General features: G+C 42.5%; 1 protein-coding gene across 1 annotated transcript; it reads left to right on the top strand.

Moving 5' to 3' along the window:
* Positions 1–1,796: 1,796 nt before the first annotated feature.
* On the top strand, positions 1,797–19,722 carry LOC127534834 (NLR family CARD domain-containing protein 3-like). Its single transcript, XM_051951094.1, has 11 exons — positions 1,797–2,052; positions 3,659–3,731; positions 3,892–4,120; positions 4,273–6,115; positions 8,592–8,688; positions 13,603–13,700; positions 14,540–14,713; positions 16,547–16,723; positions 17,323–17,496; positions 17,740–17,913; positions 18,686–19,722. Exons 2-11 carry the CDS (start codon positions 3,729–3,731, stop codon positions 18,702–18,704), a joined length of 2,988 nt encoding a protein of 995 aa, XP_051807054.1. The 5' UTR covers positions 1,797–2,052; positions 3,659–3,728; the 3' UTR covers positions 18,705–19,722.
* The last annotated feature ends 270 nt before the right edge of the window (positions 19,723–19,992 follow it).

Here is a 19,992-nt window from a genome sequence, read left to right as displayed (position 1 = left end):
TTTTTGCTTTTATGTAACTTCCTAATTTTAGATGTGTTAACCCTCCTGTCGTTCTCATTTACAGGCACCAAAAATATTGTTTCTTTGGCTGAAAAAAAAAACAAAAAAATCAGCAAAAAAAGTTCCCCAAATTTCTGAAAATTTGCAAAAACTTCAGGAAGAAAATTCCAGTAATTCCTTAAAAGTTTTATTTAAAAAAAATCCCCCAAATTTGGCAAGAAGGTTCTTGTAAATATTTTTTTTATAAATGAGTGAAAATCTTCCAAAAAATAAAATATCTAAAGTGATTCCATATATCAGCAAAACTTCTAATATTTTCTTTAAGAACATTCACATAAAAAATCAACCAAAATCCAGCGAAATTCGCTGGATTTTGGTTGATTTTTTATGTGAATGTTCTTAAGACACATTTCTAATATTTCTTTTTTTCCACCAAAAAATGTTCAGAGATTTCCCCCAAAATATGGAAATCAGAAGTTTCACTGCGAAAATGTTTTCCCCACATTTTCAAACTTTAAAACGGGTCAGTTTGACCCACAGGACGACACCAGGGTTAGCAAGACAGGCAACAACAGAACCAGTAAATCAGCAACAGCACCCCCTAGTGGCTCATTCCATGACGTCATGAATTAAGGTCCATTTCCACAAACTGAGAGTACACTTTTCACCTGTAGAACAGGGGTGTCCAACATGAGGCCCGTGGGCCAAAAGCGGTCCTCCAGAGTCTTGTTTTTGTGGGGTTTTTTTGTCCTTCTTTGTCTTGTTTGTGTCATTTGTGTAATAGGTCGTCTTGTTTTTGTTCATTTTTTGTCACTTTGTAACTTTTTAATCAAATGTGTCTCTAGTTTGTTTTGTTTCATTTTTTGTCATTTTGCAGTTCATTTTTGTCATTTCTTTTTTCAGTTTTTTTAAAAAAAATTTCTGAGTTTTGTTGTTTCGATCATAAAATTAAATATTACATCGTTCAGTTCCAGACAGCTGTGCTAAAACTTTTGCATCTTTTTGTAGATAAACTGTGATGTGGAAGTTGTAATGTGGAAATGATGAACTGAGGCTGAATGTTGGTGAAACTGAATTTATTTTTCATTATAAATTTTAAGTAGTTCATGATGTTTTGTACAAAGATAATTCCTTAAATGTGAACATTTTCAGAATGTACTTTTAGCACTAAAACAAAGGAACCATTAGGAGCTGTGGTTATTTATAGGTTATTATGCTGTATTTACTGGTGACTGGAGATCAAACTGCTCTGAATGTTTCTCCTGAACTGAGATGAGTCTGACATCACTGCTGTAGAAGGTCACAGGGGGTGGAGTCTGTCCCAGCTGACTCACCTGGACAGGTGAACAGTCCATCACAGGGCTACACAAAGACACAGACAACCAAATGTTGTATCACAGCGCAGTGGTTTTTAGAACTGCAGCTGTTAAAACTCCTCCAGGAAAGGTGAAGCAGGTCAGCTGATCAGGATTTCATGGAGTGGTACTGAACGGTGTGTTTCCTCCTCAGGTGAAGGTACAAAGTGTGTGCGAGCTGGTGTGAGTTCAGCAGCATGGATCAGTGTGAGGATCCTCTCAGCTCTCTGTGGGACCATCAGAAGAACCAGAACAAAGATCAGAGGTGAGACCACCAGTAAGAGTCCACGACTCTTCTGCATGTCAGAGCTCAGCATCACATCACTGCTGCACCATTATTCACAGGAACGAACCTGAACCTGGACCTGGACCTGGACCTGGATCTGGACCTAGCACTGTGTCCTTAAAGAGCAACCAGTCCAAAGATGCTGCTTATGAGTTTAAACAAAGACGTTCATCAGAGAAAAAGCAAGATAACATCAATGTTGAACCGTCTACTATTATACTAAAATGATTTAACACAGGGAGAGTAATTATTTTATTAAATCTGTGAGATTTAACGTTCTTCTTTTAGGAAACATCAGAGACTCGAACCTGGACCTGAACCTGGACCTGAACCCAGCACCGTGTCCTTAAAGAGCGACGGATCATTCGGACTTCTAATTGACTTTAAAGGAGAACCTCCTGCTGCTCAGAGGTAATCTGTATGTAAATGTCATCACTGTGTAAAATAGAAGTGACTCAGTTTAAATGTCTTCATGAATAAATCCTCAAACACAGATGGAGTGTTAGCTCAGCTCTTTGTCACATTTATGTACATGTTCTTTGAGTTCATACGATGCTGTCAGAGCCTGTTGGTGATGAAGAGGCTGCAGGACACCAGTTACTCCAGCAGGGGGCACCATTATACTTTGGCTGAGTCACAGTGTAGCATAGCCTAGCTGCTAGACAACCCACGGCAACGAATTTAATTCTCTGCCAGGGTGGGTCTAGTTACCCTCCATAAGGCTCGAGGCTGGATTCTCCTAAAACTGGCCGGACGAATCACCATGAAGTGTAGAGTCAGAAGGCGGGCGTAACGAAGTGACGACAGAGGCGCGACGATTCTGACAGAAACAACCGGCGCACAATAAACAGTTATCTTTGGACTCGGCTTTGGCCACAGCCCTTAAAGATTTGAAGCTAAAATTCAACTTGAAAGATAAACAAAGGACGGCACTGAAGTGTTTCATTGAGAAGAAAGACGTATTTGGACTTATGCCGACGGGATATGGCAAATCCTTAATATACCAGTTGGCTCCGCTGGTTGGGAAGCTAATGGGACTTAGCCACAATCCGGTGCTCTCGGAACTACGTCAGCCTATTCGTTGCACTGATTGGTTGTATACCTACCCAATTGCTGCAGAGTGATTTGAAAGACAACCTTTTAGCCCGCCTCCCTCCCTGTCGAGCCCTAGACCCCTGTGCCTTCAGAACATGGGTCTAGCGCGGCTAGGCTAAGTGTAGCAGGAACTTCCAGTCAGACGGCCGGTGCTGCTGTACAGAGGAGGGTAAATAGTTTTCTGACTAAACGCTGCTTTGTTGTCCTAGAGAGACATTTTTCTTCCTGGAGGTTTCTGGATGCTTGTTGGTGATTGTTGCTTTGATAAGTTGAACAACGCGTACAGTGATCAGTGAGCTTAAAGACAGAGGCAGAAGTTTGGTTTTATTGTCCAGGCCGTCTGTGCAGCTCCTCAGAGGATGGAAGTTGAAGCTCAGCTGCTGCACATGTTGTGTGTTCTAATGCAGGATTTCTGCTCATCAGCTGCAGCAGTACTCTGCTGGTATTTCCCAGAACAAGACTTTCATTTATTAGCTGATTCTGTGGTCATTCATTCATCTCCAGAGTGGAGGAGTCTGTCCTGGATGCTGCTTCACGTCTGCACCTCTGATCTGATTTAATTTAAAACTATTTTTCTGAGCTATAATTGATAAACTTATTGATTCATCATTAGCTAGCGTTAAATGATTGTGATATCATTTTTTAAGTCCAGCTTCTGTTCAATATTCACTATATAACAGATTTATAAACATGATGGAGCACCAATCTGTGAAATGACTGACACGGTTTAAACTCTGGCTGACATGTTGTGTAACTTAGATCCTAAACTGCAGCTGATGTGATTCGATAACTGCATCATTTCAAATTGTTCCTGAGTTTCAATTAGAAGTCTGTTAATTGTTCAGCTGTAGTTGCTGTAACTGACAGAAAGGTTCTCTGTGGACAGACGTACTGTGATCTAACTGTTGATGTTGATCCACAGAGTGGAGCAGCAGAACTCAGAGGTTCCCAGAGCTCAGTCTGTCCAGCAGAATCACCTGGACTCCATATTCATGGTGAGTTCATGGACAACAAGTTGTTCTCCATCTGTTGTGTTCAGGCGTCTCCATGCTGCTCTTTGTAGACCAGTGGACTGTCAGTGTGTCCAACATGGATCTGATGTTTGGCTCCATGATTTGACTCTGATGGACTCATTGACACATTTCTCTGTTCCAGCTGCTGGAGGACAACATGGTGACTTTTGTGAAGAAGGAGCTGAAGAAGATGAAGAAGGTTGTGAGTCCAGATTACCCAGAATGCTCCTCAGAGAGTCAGAGGGAGGATGAGGAGGAGTTGGAGCGTGATGATGAAGATGAGAGGAGCAGCAGAGAGATGTTTGAGCAGATCACAGTGTTGTTCCTGAGGAGGATGAAGCAGGAGAAGCTGGCTGACTGTCTGCAGAGCAGTAAGAGGATTTGTGTAAAGACTGAAGCTGCTGATCAACAGAACATTTACTAAAGTCTCAGAATATCTTCAGACAATCAGTCTTTAGGGGGATGAACTGTCATGTTCACTCCATAAAACACGACTGATTTTCTTTCTTGTGTTTTCATTCAGAACTTGCTGCTGGAGTTTGTGGACGTAAACTTAAACGTGGTCTGAAGAAGAAGTTCCAGAGAGTGTTTGAGGGCATCGCTAAAGCAGGACAGAAGACCCTCCTGAATGAGATCTACACAGAGCTGTACATCACAGAGGGAGGGACTGCAGAGGTCAATGATGACCATGAGGTCAGACAGATTGAAGCAGCATCCAGGAAAGCAGACAGAGCAGAAAGAAGCATCAGACCAGAAGACATCCTTAAAGGCTCACCTGGAAGAGATGGACCAATCAGAACAGTGATGACACAGGGAGTGGCTGGCATCGGGAAAACAGTGTTAACACAGAAGTTGACTCTGGACTGGGCTGAAGACAAAAGCAACCAGGACATCCACTTCATGTTTCCATTGACTTTCAGAGAGCTGAATGTGCTGAAAGAGAGAAAGTTCAGCTTGGTGGAACTTCTTCATCACTTCTTCAGTGAAACCAAAGCAGCAGGAATCTGCAGCTTTGAAGTCTTCCAGGTTGTGTTGATCTTTGATGGTCTGGATGAGTGTCGCCTTCCTCTGGACTTCCACAACAATGAGGTCCTGACTGATGTTACAGAGTCCACCTCAGTGGATGTGCTGCTGACAAACCTGATCAGGGGGAATCTGCTTCCTTCTGCTCGCCTCTGGATAACCACACGACCTGCAGCAGCCAATCAGATCCCTCCTGACTGTGTGGACATGGTGACGGAGGTCAGAGGGTTCACCGACCCACAGAAGGAGGAGTACTTCAGGAAGAGATTCAGAGATAAGAGGAAGGCCAGCAGCATCATCTCCCACATGAAGACATCACGAAGCCTCCACATCATGTGCCACATCCCAGTGTTCTGCTGGATCACTGCTACAGTTCTGGAGGAGCTGCTGAGAAGCAGAGAGGGAGGAGATCTGCCCACAACCCTGACTGAGATGTTCATCCACCACCTGGTGGTTCAGACCAAAGTCAAGAAGATCAAGTATGATGGAGGAGCTGAGACAGATCCACACTGGAATCCAGACAGCAGGAGGATGATTGAGTCTCTGGGAAAACTGGCTTTTGAGCAGCTGCAGAGAGGAAACCTGATCTTCTATGAGTCCGACCTGACAGAGTGTGGCATCGATATGGGAGCAGCCTCAGTGTACTCAGGAGTGTTCACACAGATCTTTAAAGAGGAGAGAGGACTGTACCAGGACAAGGTGTTCTGCTTCGTCCATCTGAGCGTTCAGGAGTTTCTGGCTGCAGTCTACATGTTCCACTGTTACACCAACAGGAAGGAGAAGGTTCTGGAGGACTTCCTGGGGAAAGACTGGAAAGAGAAGAGAGACACTCTGGATGTGTTCATGTTCAGAGTCATGAAGAAATCCCTCCGAAGTAAAAATGGTCACCTGGACCTGTTTGTTCGCTTCCTTCATGGCCTCTGTCTGGAGTCCAACCAGAGACTCTTAGGAGGTCTGCTGGGTCGGACAGAGAACCGTCCAATGAGCCAGAGACTCTTAGGAGGTCTGCTGGGTCGGAGAGAGAACAGTCCAAAAATGATCCAGAGAGTCATCAACAACCTGAAGGAGATGAAGAGTGATAAAATGTCTCCAGACAGAAGCATCAACATCTTCCACTGTCTGATGGAGATGAAGGATCTCTCAGTACATCAGGAGATCCAAGAGTTCCTGCAGTCAGAGAGCAGATCAGAGAAGGAACTCTCTGAGATCCACTGCTCAGCTCTGGCCTACATGCTGCAGATGTCAGAGGAGGTTCTGGATGAGTTGGACCTGAACAAATACAGAACATCAGAGGAGGGAAAACGGAGACTGATTCCAGCTGTGAGGAACTGCAGAAAGGCTGGGTGAGTCCAGATATGATGAACGTGATCACTCAGAGTAGATCATTGGTTCAGTTCTTCAGATGTTCTCACTAGAACATCACATTATTCTTCAGGTTCGTGTTCACTAGATCCATCAAGTTCCCACATCCCGTTCATTGTCTATGTGAGCCGTGCTGCATGCTTCCGTTGGGTGCATTTTGAACTGCAATCCGGTGCGTCTCCCTGAAGCAGGCCACAGCTCATTTGCATAAAGTAGACTCAACTTCTACTTTATGCAAATTTGATGCAGCGTGTGGCAATCTGACACATCGCAAAACTTTGGTCAAACATCTGAACTAGCTGTTAAACTAAAACCAGGACAGATTCAGCTGCTGCACAGATTGTTTCTCTGCTCAAATGATTTCAAAAATTCTTATCGCTGAAATGTTTTCAAAATAAAAGAGAAACTTTTCGACCGAGCAGCCATTTTGGTCCGATCCAGCTGACAGCTGTCATGTGACCTCCTAGTGGTCCACTAGTGACCGTCCACCATGAGGGTGATGTTCAGGTGCAACGCGTTCACATGCAGGAAGAATGCATCTAGTGGACATGCAGCTTTACTTTTCCATTTGTTTATTTTAACAGTCCTTGTCAGCTGTGTTTAGTCTCAGATGTTCAGTTCCATGAAAAAGTAGATTTTTCAGTTGGTTGTTTTTAAAGCTGTTAATTAATTCTAATAATTTTCTGTTACATTTTTTTAATCTGAGTTTCTTCATTTGGCTGATAGAGGAAACATGCAGATCTGTTCAAACAAATGAAGAACTGTAGAGGTTCTTGTCCAGGTTTTATTACAGCATCACTTTAACACAACATGTTCTCAGTGAACGCACTAAAGTTTCTGTTCCATGAGGAGCTTCTGACAGCAGTCTTATTTAACCAGACATACAGATTTTACCACATTTCCGCCTCTACTTGGAGGTCAAAATAAGATCTTTACAGTTTCTGAAGTGTGGGAGAACTGCTTTAAAGAAATTATTGCTATCAGTATTATGATTTGGTAATAAATTCGTAACAGGTGGATGGTACACCCCACCACCCACGTGGATGGAGGTCGGGATCGGGTGCTATGGACACCCTGAAAGGCAGGAGCTGGTGCCCCCTGGTGCCGTAGACGAGTTAGATATATATTTGGGCTCACCTCCACAGTTCTGGAACCAGAATCCTGGAGAGGGGGTGGACTCTCCTTTTCTAGACTTCCCCAGGGTGAGAGGCTCTGGGTGGTGTGGGGATACTACCGAGCTGAGCACCACTTGTTGGAGTTCTTCCTGTAAAACAAGAAGATCGCCTCCCTGCGACTTCGTGTCATGGAGGGGAAAACTCTGTTGTTCATGCTAGTGCAGTTTGTTCTTTGTGTTTGTGCTCACCAAGTTTTCCAGAATCTCTCTAAAGAATGTTGAGGACTAAAGCTGACTCAGTGGTCTGTCATCACATCAGAATATTTCCTGATGTTCATATTCATGGTGTGATGTTGTCCAGTGATCAGTGTTATGATCCCACTCCAGCTCCTGCCCTTCTCTCTCCTGTTTTCCTTTTTCCACCATCACTCCCCATTTTCACCTTTCTTGTTCCTCTGGCTCCCTCTGTCTTTTGTCTTCCTCTCCTGTTTCTCTCTCCCTGTCACTGGCCCCTGCCTGCTGCACCATGTCAACTGATCACTGTCAGCTGCAGTCAGTTAGCTCAACACAATCCACCTGGTCCCCTCCCGTGCTATTTAAACTCTGCCATTTCCCTCAGTTGTTGCTGGTTCATTGTTGGACATTCACGTTGTCATGGACTTTGTTCCCTTGCTTTCCCTACACTTCTGGATTACATCAGTTTATGGACTTCTTTGACTTTTTCTCCCTTTGTGGATTACACCTTCTGGATTCAGTTGGAGTTCAGTTTGTTTTCACCTACAGTTTTAGTCTCCCTCATGTGTGAGTACCTTCTCTGGGCTCTGTTGTTTCTCAGCTGTTTTTGCTTTCCCTCCACAGTCTAGTTTTCAGTTTATTGTAGTTTGATCCTTATTTAATAAAACTGTCTGCGCTTGGGTTCTAAACCCCCAATTTCTTAACAATCAGTTTGGTTTGTTTAGCGTTTGACAGCAGACTGTAAATGTTGAGTGATGGAGGTGAAGCTGCAGCAGATCCACAACAGAGACCTCATCATCTTTCTACTGGAACTGTTGACTGAACTCAACTCAGTCACAATATCCTGAGTCCAGCGAAAACCGGACAGAAAATGTTCTCCTGAGAACTTTGTGGGATCAGATCACACTGGCAGACTGATTCAAAGTGTGCAGGTGTGAGAGAGGCTGATGAGAATTCAGTTTGATGTCATTCAGAGAAGATGAGCTGAAGCACTGATGTGAAGAAGTAAATGTCCAACAGGACCAGTCCAGATGTTCTATCAAATGCATGAAGAAAACAAAGTGTCCTCTTTCATAACAACATGTTTTGTCATTCATGTCTCATTACAGACTTTATAACTGTGGACTCTCAGAGAGTCACTGTGAAGTCGTGGCCTCAGCTCTGAAGTCCAACCCCTCCCATCTTTTCCCTGGACGTCTGACGTTACGGTGAGCGTATTGCGTCATTTCCTGTTCCTGTTTCAGCACTGTGTTGTGGTGTTAGCATGGCTTCTGCTTCTTCCTCTCCCTCTCCCTCTCTCTCTTTCTCCTGCTCAGTGTGCCACATGTTTAGTTATTCCTCTGCCTCCTTTAGTGATAACGATATATGTAATAAGTGCAGCCTTTTTGTAGTTCTGGAGGCGAGGCTCTCCGAATTGGAATCGCGGCTCCGCACCATGGAAAATAACCCGCTAGCAGCTAGCCAGGCCCCCTTAGCCGGTGCGGACCGCAATAGCTTAGCTTGTGTAGCATCTGTTAGCCGTCCCTTAGCAGCGCCCGAACAGCCGGGTGGATGGGTGACAGTTCGTAGGAAAAACAGTCCTAAACTCAAGCCTGCTGTCCCGGCTCACCACAAACCGCTTCATGTTTCTAATCGTTTTTCCCCGCTCAGCGACACACCCGCTGAGAAACCAACTCTGATCATTGGCAGCTCCATAGTCAGAAACGTGAAGCTAGCGACACCAGCGACCATAGTTAAATGCCTCCCAGGGGCCAGAGCGGGCGACATAGAAGCAAATTTGAAACTGCTGGCTAAAGATAATCGTAAATATAGTAAGATTGTTATTCACGTCGGCGGTAACGACACCCGGTTACGCCAATCGGAGGTCACCAAAATTAGCGTGGCATCGGTGTGTACTTTCGCCAAAACCATGTCGGACTCCGTAGTTTTCTCTGGACCCTTGCCTGATCTGACCAGCGATGACATGTTTAGCCGCATGTCGTCGTTTCGCCGCTGGTTGTCTATGTGGTGTCCATCAAACGACGTGGGCTTTATTGATAATTGGAGCTCTTTTTGGGGAAAACCTGGTCTGATTAGGAGAGACGGCATCCATCCCACTTTGGCTGGTGCAGCTCTCATTTCTAGGAATATGGCTGATTTTATTAGTACTCCTAAAGCATGACAACCCAGAGTTAAGACCAGGATGCAGAGCTGTAGTCTTACACACCTCTCTGCAGTTTCCTCACAGCTGTCACCCTCCAGTAATTCAGTTAATTCAGTTAATTTTATTGAGACTGTGTCTGTCCCCCGACCACCAAAATTCAATAAATTAATCAAATCAAAAATATACAAAAGAAATAGTAACCACAAAAATTTAATAAAAATTAATACCTCTATTTCAACAGAGCAAAGAGACAGGAAAATTAAATGTGGTCTGTTAAATATTAGATCTCTCTTGTCTAAATCTCTGCTAGTAAATGAGTTGATAACTGATCACCAGATTGATTTGTTCTGTTTGACTGAAACCTGGTTGCAGCAGGAAGAATTTGTTAGCCTAAACGAATCAACTCCCCCTAGTCATATTAACTGTCATATTCCTCGAATCACAGGCCGAGGAGGAGGAGTAGCAGCAATCTACCATTCTAGTTTAAAATTGAACCAGAGGCCTAAACCTGATTACAGCTCATTTGAAAATCTCACTCTTAGTCTCTCTCATCCAAATTTGAAAGCTCAGAAACCAGTTTTATTTGTTGTTATATATCGTCCTCCTGCTCCTTATTCTGAGTTTTTATCTCAATTCTCAGACTTTTTATCTGAATTAGTGCTCAGTTCAGACAAAGTTATTATTGTGGGTGACTTTAACATTCATGTTGACGTAGACAGCGACAGCCTTACAACAGCTTTTAATTCATTATTAGACTCAATTGGGTTTTCTCAACATGTAAATAAACCAACTCATAGTTTTAATCACACTCTTGACCTTGTCCTGACTTATGGCTTAGAAATTGAAGAGTTAACAGTATTTCCCCAGAACCCTCTTCTTTCTGACCATTTTATGATAACATTTCAATTTAAAGTAAAGGATTGTTTAGCAGCTGAGAACAAATATCATTACAGTAGGTGTTTGTCTGACAATTCAGTATCTAAATTTAAGGAAATAATACCCTCACTGTTTACTTCAGCAACATTTACTGATAAATCAGAAGGCAAATATTATTATTTTACCCCCACAGAAGTGGATTATTATGTTAATAATGCTTCAGCCTCACTGCGTACAACTCTTGATAGTGTTGCACCTGTAAAAAAGAAAGTTATATCTCAGAGAAGACTTGCTCCTTGGTATAATTCCCAGCTGCGGACTTTAAAGCAGGCATCCCGAAAGCTGGAAAGAAAGTGGTATTCCACTAATTCAGAGGTAGTGTATGTGGCTTGGAAAAATAGTCTAGTAATCTATAAAAAAGCTCTTCATAATGCCAGGACAACTTATTATTCATCTTTAATAGATGAGAACAAGAACAACCCTAGGTTTCTCTTTAGCACTGTAGCCAGGCTGACAAAGAGTCAGAGCTCTGTTGAACCTTGTATTCCTTTAGCTTTAACCAGTAACGACTTCATGAGCTTCTTTACACAGAAAATAGTTATGATTAGAGATAAAATTAATCTGGCCCTTCCTACAAATGTCACAGATGCTTTTGAATTGGCTGTTAGACCTGATGAATCTTTAGAATTCTTCACTCCTATATGTCTCTCTGAACTAATTTCAACAGTTTCTACATCCAAACCATCAACATGTCTTTTAGATCCTATCCCAACTAGACTCTTCAAGGAGATTTTACCTTTAATTAATTCTTCAATGTTAGATCTGATTAATCTCTCTCTAGTAACAGGCTATGTACCACAGGCTTTTAAGGTTGCTGTCATCAAACCTTTGCTTAAAAAGCCCACTTTAGATCCAGATGTGTTAGCTAACTATAGACCGATATCCAACCTACCATTTCTCTCTAAAATTCTGGAAAGAACAGTTGCAAATCAATTGTGTGAACACCTACAAAGGAATAATTTGTTTGAAATGTTTCAGTCAGGCTTCAGAGTGCATCATAGCACAGAAACAGCTCTAGTGAAAGTTACTAATGACCTTCTCATAGCATCAGATAATGGACTAGTCTCTATACTTGTTTTGTTAGATCTTAGTGCAGCGTTTGACACAATCGACCACAAAATTTTATTACAGCGTCTAGAATATTCAATTGGCATTAAAGGGACAGCACTGGATTGGTTTAAATCCTACTTATCAGATAGGTTCCAGTTTGTGCATGTCAACAATAACTCTTCTGAGCAGACTAAAGTTAATCACGGAGTTCCTCAGGGTTCTGTCTTAGGACCGATACTTTTCACATTATACATGCTTCCTTTAGGCAATATTATTAGGAAGCATTGTATTAACTTCCATTGTTATGCAGATGACACACAATTGTATTTATCTATGAAGCCAGATGAAACTGATCAGTTAGCTAGACTGCAAGATTGTCTTAAGGACATTAAAACCTGGATGACTTTTAACTTCCTACTGCTAAATTCAGACAAAACTGAAGTCATTGTATTTGGCCCCAAACATCTTAGAAACTCGCTTTCAAAGCAAATAGTTACTCTGGATGGCATCACATTGGCCTCCAGTACTACTGTGAGGAATCTTGGAGTTATTTTTGACCAGGACATGTCCTTTAACTCACACATAAAGCAAGTCTGTAGGACTTCCTTTTTTCACCTGCGTAATATTGTAAAAATCAGGAACATTCTGTCTCAGAGTGATGCAGAAAAATTAGTTCATGCTTTTGTTACTTCCAGGCTTGACTATTGCAATTCCTTATTATCGGGTTGTCCAAATAGCTCTCTCAAACATCTACAGTTGATCCAAAACGCTGCTGCGAGAGTACTGACAGGAGTTAGCAAAAGAGATCATATTTCCCCTATACTTGCTTCTCTTCACTGGCTTCCTGTTAAATCCAGAATAGAATTTAAAATCCTTCTTCTGACATATAAAGCTCTTAATAACCAATCTCCATCATATCTTAAAGATCTGATAGTACCTTATTATCCTAGTAGAACTCTTCGCTCTCAAACTGCAGGCTTACTTGTTGTTCCTAGAATTTCTAAAAGTAGAATGGGAGGCAGAGCCTTCAGTTATCAGGCGCCTCTCCTGTGGAACCTGCTCCCAGTTTGGGTTCGGGAGGCAGACACCCTCTCTATTTTTAAGACCAGGCTTAAAGCGTTCCTTTTTGACAAATCTTATAGTTGGGGCTGACTGGGTGACCCACAGAGGTTCGGCTTGTGTCTTCATTGTACAGCTGACTCCTTCTTGGACGTCCCTTCGTTCTGCCCCTAGTCATGCTGCTATAGGCCTAGGCTGCTGGGGGACTTTTCTTGACGCACTGAGCCCTTCTCTATCTACCTTTACATTTAATATGTATACCGTTATTGCAGTACATTCACTCTGTTTCCCCCTGTGCTATTTCTCCGAGTGTCCCTGGTCCCAGAGCTGGATGCTTCAGATCTGCGGTCGATGTTCCACCAGCTGGTCCAGTCTCCACCATGTCCACTGTGGGATGCTGCTACTGACCTTCCACCAGCCCTCTGCTTCCAATTCCCTTTTTCCACGAGTCAACTCTGCATCGCCTTCAATATACTGTTATGCTAACTTACATACTGTTTGAATTTTACTGCTAGCTATATAAGGAGTATGTTTAATGTCAGAGCCGTACATCATAAGAGTAAACTATGAGTCAGTTTTCAATGTTAGCTTATACTTTGTCTGTGTCACATATCCTGTCATGCATGTATTCAAATGTGTGTTGTGTTTTCCTTGCTTTCTCACCCCTCCCTCTTCTCCCATCCCTCCCCCTTGCCCTCTTCTGTCCTTCTCAACCCGCCCGGCCAGCAGGCAGATGGGTCCCCCCTATTTAGAGCCGGGTTCTGCTCGAGGTTTCTTCCCTGTTAAAAGGGTGTTTTTCCTTGCCACTGTCGCCTTTGGGCTTGCTCTGGGGGTCAGGCATATGGGTTCTGTAAAGCGTCTTGAGACGATTTGACTGTAATTGACGCTATATAAATAAAATTGAATTGAATTGAATTGAATTGAATCTGATAGAACTGGACCTGAGCTACAATGACCTGAAGGATTCAGGAGGAGTGAAGCATCTCTGTGATGGACTGCAGAGTCCAAACTGTAAACTGGAGACTCTCGGGTCAGTTTCAATATATTCAATCCAGTACTGGTTTCTGGTTCCCTGAAAACAGTGTGAAGATGTTTGAGATTGTTGAAGTGTGAATAAATGCCCTGATCAGCTGACTGCAGAGTTCCAGATGGAGGACAGAATCCACAGTCCTGCTGTGTGTCTGAATGTAAAGCTGATGTGAAAGTGATGTGAGGCTTCAGCAGTGTGACTTCCACACATCCAGTCAGTGTGTTTGTGTTTCCACAGTGTTTGTGCTGAGCTGCAGTGGAGCCTCAGGAAGTCAAAGAGGAGTTTAGTTGTCAACAGTGTGGAAGTTGATTAGTGTGAGTCAGAAGCTGAAGCTTGATGTTAGTGTGAGCTGAGCTGATGAAGTGATTCCTTCCAGTGGAGTTGTGTTAGGAAGAGAGCAGTGGACAGTCAGTGTGGACAGCAGGAATCAGAATCCCTCTGTAATGTACAGATGACATGTGACTGTTGTTGAAGACACACTGGAAGATGTGAAGGAGACAAAGCTAGCAAGCTGATTTCCACAGAAGAAGGTGATGGAATAAATGGAAGAATGAAGAGATTTGATGTTGATCCTGTAATGAGAGAGTGGACTGAGGTCAGCAGATGTTACTGATGTGTGGACATGAATAGGTGGATGAATGTTGTGCTGACATGTGGATGATGTGTGTAGAAGGCTGACATGATGATGATCCACAATAAGAGAAGGACAAAGTCACTGTGCTGCTTTTAGAGAAAAGCTGATTGATGAGGACAAAGTAATGTTGATCTGCACATTCAGAACCTGAACACATCTGATGGACCATCAATGATTTTATACACCTCTTTGATTCTTTATTCAGGTTGAGGGGCTGCAGGTTGCCAGAGATCAGCTGTGATTCTCTGGTCTCAGCTCTGAAGTCCAACCCCTCCCATCTGGAACATCTGGACCTGAGTCACAACGACCTACATGATCCAGGAGTGAAACATCTGAGTGGTTTTGTGGAGAGTCCAGACTGCATCCTGAAGACTCTGAGGTCAGACATCATGTTTTCTTTGTGCTCTGAGATAAATGTGATGTAAAGTTGTGGTGACTCTAAACTGCAGCCATCAAGCTGATGTTCTACTGAGGATCTTCATGGGACTGTCTGTTTTCTTCTTCTCTGCTTTAGTCCTTTGACTGTGGCAGAGAAATGTTGATCTGAGCATTTCAAAGCTGAATAGAAGTAGAAAAATCCTCCAGTGAATAACTGACAGTTTTTATTTAAAACTGGCAGCAGGACAGCAACTAATAATGTTTTACTGGTAGCACTGGTCCAGCAGTCCTACCAACGCTTCTACCACAGACGAACCACTTCACTTGATGATATCTGCTTCATTCATGTGACTTCATCCACATGCGTTCTTTACTATGAGCGTCCTGCTTTTTATGAGCAGATCCTATTTTTAATGTTAAAACTGAAACTAAAATCATGGCAGTGATTAATGTTCAGTTTTTTTAGGGTAAACACTGTAGCTGCCATCAGTTTAAAGCCACTCCAAACACCTGACTGGTCGTCATTCATTCACAGAAATGCAGTGACTCAGTGTCCAGTTTTATCAATAATTTAGTTTATCAAATGTTGATCCCACTCTGCATTCCAGCTGTCATTAATATTAAAGAAAGCTCTTCTTCACGTGTTCTGTTTGGAGTTTCTATTTTCTAAACTTGGAACATTCTGCAGCTTCTCCAGCTCTGAACACATCATGGTGAGCAGCGTAGGGAGGAAGAAGGTGGTATGGAGGCTGGAGATGGTGTAAGCTGCTCAATAACCAAGCAGTAGCTGATGACACCTTGAGAGTTTCACCCAAGAAATGTTTATTTTTTAACCTCTGACTAATACCAGCAGCATGGGAGACACCCAGGTTCATAAAAAGACGACATGTGAGATGAGGTTCAGTAAATGAACGATTAAGGTTACTTTATTAAACGGTTTGAATCGCATAAAACTACTGAAGACCTCATGCATACTGTTATAAAGAGGGTGAAGTGGACCAGATTAAAGCTGGGCTGACCTACAGAAGGTGTTCAGGAGTTAATCCCAGAGAGAGTCCCTCCATGGAAACACACAAACACTGGTAAAGGTTTAAAACCAGGTGTAGACGGCACACAGGGAGGAGATATGAGCAAACCAAACTGTCAAATCGACCAAATGAAAGGAAAAACCTTAAATTTAACCTGTGACAGTCTCCTATTTACAAACTAATAAACCAAATCACCACTGCTGAGATGAGCAACAGTTTAACTGGAGATTAACCAAATAAACTGTGAGAAGAAAACGGACAAACTCAACTAAAAGTTACTGCAACCTCAAAGAACTAAAAACTCCACAAAGCAAAATCAGTCACAGGGGAATTAAAAATACAGTCAAAACTGAACAAAATAACTCTTAATTGCATGTATGGAGTATTTAGCCTCAGCTGCTAGCTAAAACATGTATGTTTACCACACATGCAGCATCGATAAACAGTGAAAACAAACGACCTGCCAGCAGCAGGCAGTGAGGGAAGTCACACAAGAATAGAGGAGATCACCACGATGTCTGGAAATGTAGAAATAATTAAGATGATGACCTGATGTGGTCAGAATAAAGCAGCAACAGCTTCATACCTGCAACAATTAGACATAAGGTGACGGACAGAGGGAGAGAGCTCAGAGTGTCACCATCCACACTTTGAAGGAGACCAACCTAACTGATGGCTGACAATCTCTGAAACATCAAGAGGGAAAATAAAAGCCCTGGCAGGACCATCAATGCTGCTTCAGCATGAGGACACTGAATGATTTCAAGCTCTGTATCCAAAACTCACATCTTTTATTCTTTATTCAGATTGGAGGGCTGCAGTTTGTCAGAGATCAGCTGTGATTCTCTGGTCTCAGCTCTGAAGTCCAACCCCTCACATCTGGAACATCTGGACCTGAGCTGGAACAAAGACCTGAAGGATTCAGGAGTGAAACATCTGAGTGGTTTTGTGGAGAGTCCAGACTGCATCCTGAAGACTCTGAGGTCAATTCACTGACTGTCTGTTACTGTTGTAGATCTGATGTGTTTAATGACAACTGAAGCTCATTTCTGTTCAACAGAACTTCCATCCATGAAGCTGTAAATCTGCTCTGGTTCACATTTTCTGTTTTTTGTTCTAAATTCAGTTTGTTGTGACCAAAGTGGAGTGTTTGTATCAGAAAGTGTGTAAAATGTTGTTAGTTGTTAAAGTAAATGAATGTTTGTAGTTTGAGCTGAAGAGTCACATCTGGATCCAGAAGATCCTCTGAACTCAGATCAGTTTGAAGAGACAAAGTTTAGGGAGTGAAGTCTAAATATTTGTTTGGTTTGTGTTGAGTTTTATTTGACTGATCCTGTTGATGATGCAGCATGTTACTGATGTGTGGACATGAATAGGTGGATGAATGTTGTGCTGACATGTGGATGATGTGTGTAGAAGGCTGACATGATGATGATCCACAATAAGAGAAGGACAAAGTCACTGTGCTGCTTTTAGAGAAAAGCTGATTGATGAGGACAAAGTAATGTTGATCTGCACATTCAGAACCTGAACACATCTGATGGATCATCAATGATTTTATACACATCTTTTCTTTATTCAGATTGGAGGCCTGCAGTTTGTCAGAGATCAGCTGTGATTCTCTGAGCTCAGCTCTGAAGTCCAACCCCTCCCATCTGGAACATCTGAACCTGAGTCAGAACGACCTGAAGGATTCATCAGTGAAACATCTGAGTGGTTTTGTGGAGAGTCCAGACTGCATCCTGAAGACTCTGAGGTCAGACATCATGTTTTGTTTGTGTGCTGAGATGAATGTGATGTAAAGTTGTGGTGACTCTAAACTGCAGCCATCAGGCTGATGTTCTACTGATCCACACTGAGATCTTCATGGGAACGTCTGTTTTCTTCTCTGCTTTAGTCCTTTGACTGTGGCAGAGAAATGTTGATCTGCACATTCAGAACCTGAACACATTTGATGGACCATCAATGATTTTATACACATCTTTGATTCTTTATTCAGATTGGTGTGGTGCAGTTTGTCAGAGATCAGCTGTGATTCTCTGGTCTCAGCTCTGAAGTCCAACCCCTCCCATCTGGAACATCTGGACCTGAGCTGGAACGACCTGCAGGATTCATCAGTGAAACATCTGTTAGATCTTGTGGAGAGTCCAGACTGCAGCCTGAAGACCCTGAGGTCAGTAGAAGGTTCCATCAGTCTTTGCTGCTTCCAGCAGTTTTCTACTAACACAGTCAGTATCAAAGCAAAGATCCAGTGTCTCCTGTAAACCTGCAGCTTCTCAGTGAAGCTGTGAGAGCAGAATGGAGACAGAAACACAGAGACAGCAGTCAGCCAATCAGAGGAGCCACAAGCTTGTTGTCATGGTGTGTTTGATGGATGTGAAGCCGACTGTTGTTGTGTTGAGGAAATAAAGCTGATTCCAGATGTGCAGACAGTGGTCCTCCTTCATCAAAGTGTCCATCAGATCTGATCTCACCGTTTGTTGTCTCATTCCAACAGTGATCAGCTGATCAGTGTGATGTTTGTCACAGCTCTGAGATCAGTGAGACTGAAGCCTGCAAACCAGCGCCTCTTATTTCACAGCAGCAGCATCACATGGAGGAACCATGAGGTGTTTGTACAGAGCAGAAGCTCTGCTCAGGTCCAGCAGCCACATCTGGATGTGTGTCCTTGTGTGTGCTTTGATCCAGATGTGTTGACTGCCAGCCTCCATGTTGGTTTGTCAGCTGATGTTTTCAGAGCAGATGAGATGTTGATGGACACTCAGAGACTGTTGGTTTAAATGGAGCAGCAGTAAATCCATGAGTGAAGAGTTTGTGCAGTCATGAAGCTTGATGACTGTCAGCAGTTTGTTTCCACTGTGGACTGCAGTGAAATGTGCAGAGAAACACACCTGATGCTGATCAAACTCATTCATCTCCTCTCATCTTTCTTCTTCTCTCTGCAGATGGGAGTCATGGTGGTGATCAGGACGGTGTTTGTGCTGAGAGGATGAAGTGTGTCCTGATGATCCAGAGGTTGAAGCAGCAGCTGGTGTGTAGAGACTCTGACTGGACCATGTTACTGGGAGGTGGACTGGGAACCAGTGTAAAGTGTGTTGTTCTCACTGTATAGTTTAGTGTTGCAGCTCCACACTGAATGATGAAGTGCAGTTAATGTTGACATGATCTGTTGGAGGTTGATGTCAGGTTGCAGAGTGTGCAGGAAGTTTCAGGATGTTTGTGTCGGTGCAGGATTCTATTTCAGTTGACTTTCTATCTGCAGTCAAAGTTGTTGAGCTTCTCTACCTGCAGCACATTGAGCTGATGAGAACAAAGTGTCCTGGAAACATGTCAGCTGAAGCCTTGGAGCCCAGACAGAGTTTAAGGAAGCACATGAACTTTTTTACTCATTCTTTGAAAATATTTACATGAATTTTCTTTCCAAATTTTGGGGATTTTTTTTAAATAAAACTTTTCAGGGAAATTTTAAGGAACTATTGGAATTTTGTGAAGTTTTTTGCAAATTTTCAGAAATTTTGCTGAACACTTATTTTTCAGACAGGAAACAATAATTTTTGGTGCCTGTAAATAACGGGAAGGTTAAAGCAGATGTGTATTAATGCTGCATTCATGGCATGAAATGTCAAATAAAATGGATTTTGCCAAAACAAAAGTGAACTAAGTGGAGTTTATCGGGTATATCAGTGCTGTATCTACTTACACATGTTAATGTCTATCCCTGTATGTGTGTCTATACTGACTACTAACCAGAAGTTTGGACACACCTCAGTGATTTTTATTAGCAAATAAATGCTTATTTGTGTAGTAGGCTGTGATTCGTGCTAATGTACAGTAGGAGTGAGTTTATCTGTTTTTCTCAGGGAGGTATTTGCTGTTTTTATTCTACCAGTGTGTGTTTTGTCAGGCTGTCTTGCTCAACAGAATAAAGTTGTTTTTTTTGTTTGTTTGTTTGCTATTTTGGTCCTGCTGACTCTGAATTTACACATTACCACTGCTTTGTTTTATCACTTCACACTTACTGTTGATTTTCCCAGAGAAAACACATTTTGTGGATGCTTGGAACCAGTGAAGGATGGTTTGTCATGTTTCCGTCTAGCAACCCCTAGGCTGGGTGTAGCAATAGTTCTGATGTCTTCAGTATTAATCTACAATATATGAAATAATTAAACTTGAATGAGAAGGCGTGTCCAAACTTTGGACTGGTTGTGTGCATATATATGTTTTTAATGAAGGTAAAAATAAAATAAAGACA

This window comes from Acanthochromis polyacanthus, chromosome 7 (assembly GCF_021347895.1).
Source record: "Acanthochromis polyacanthus isolate Apoly-LR-REF ecotype Palm Island chromosome 7, KAUST_Apoly_ChrSc, whole genome shotgun sequence".
Classification (NCBI taxonomy): Eukaryota; Metazoa; Chordata; class Actinopteri; family Pomacentridae; genus Acanthochromis; species Acanthochromis polyacanthus.
The sequence above is the reverse complement of the archived record's forward strand: the minus strand, read 5'-3'. Positions and strand labels throughout refer to the sequence as shown.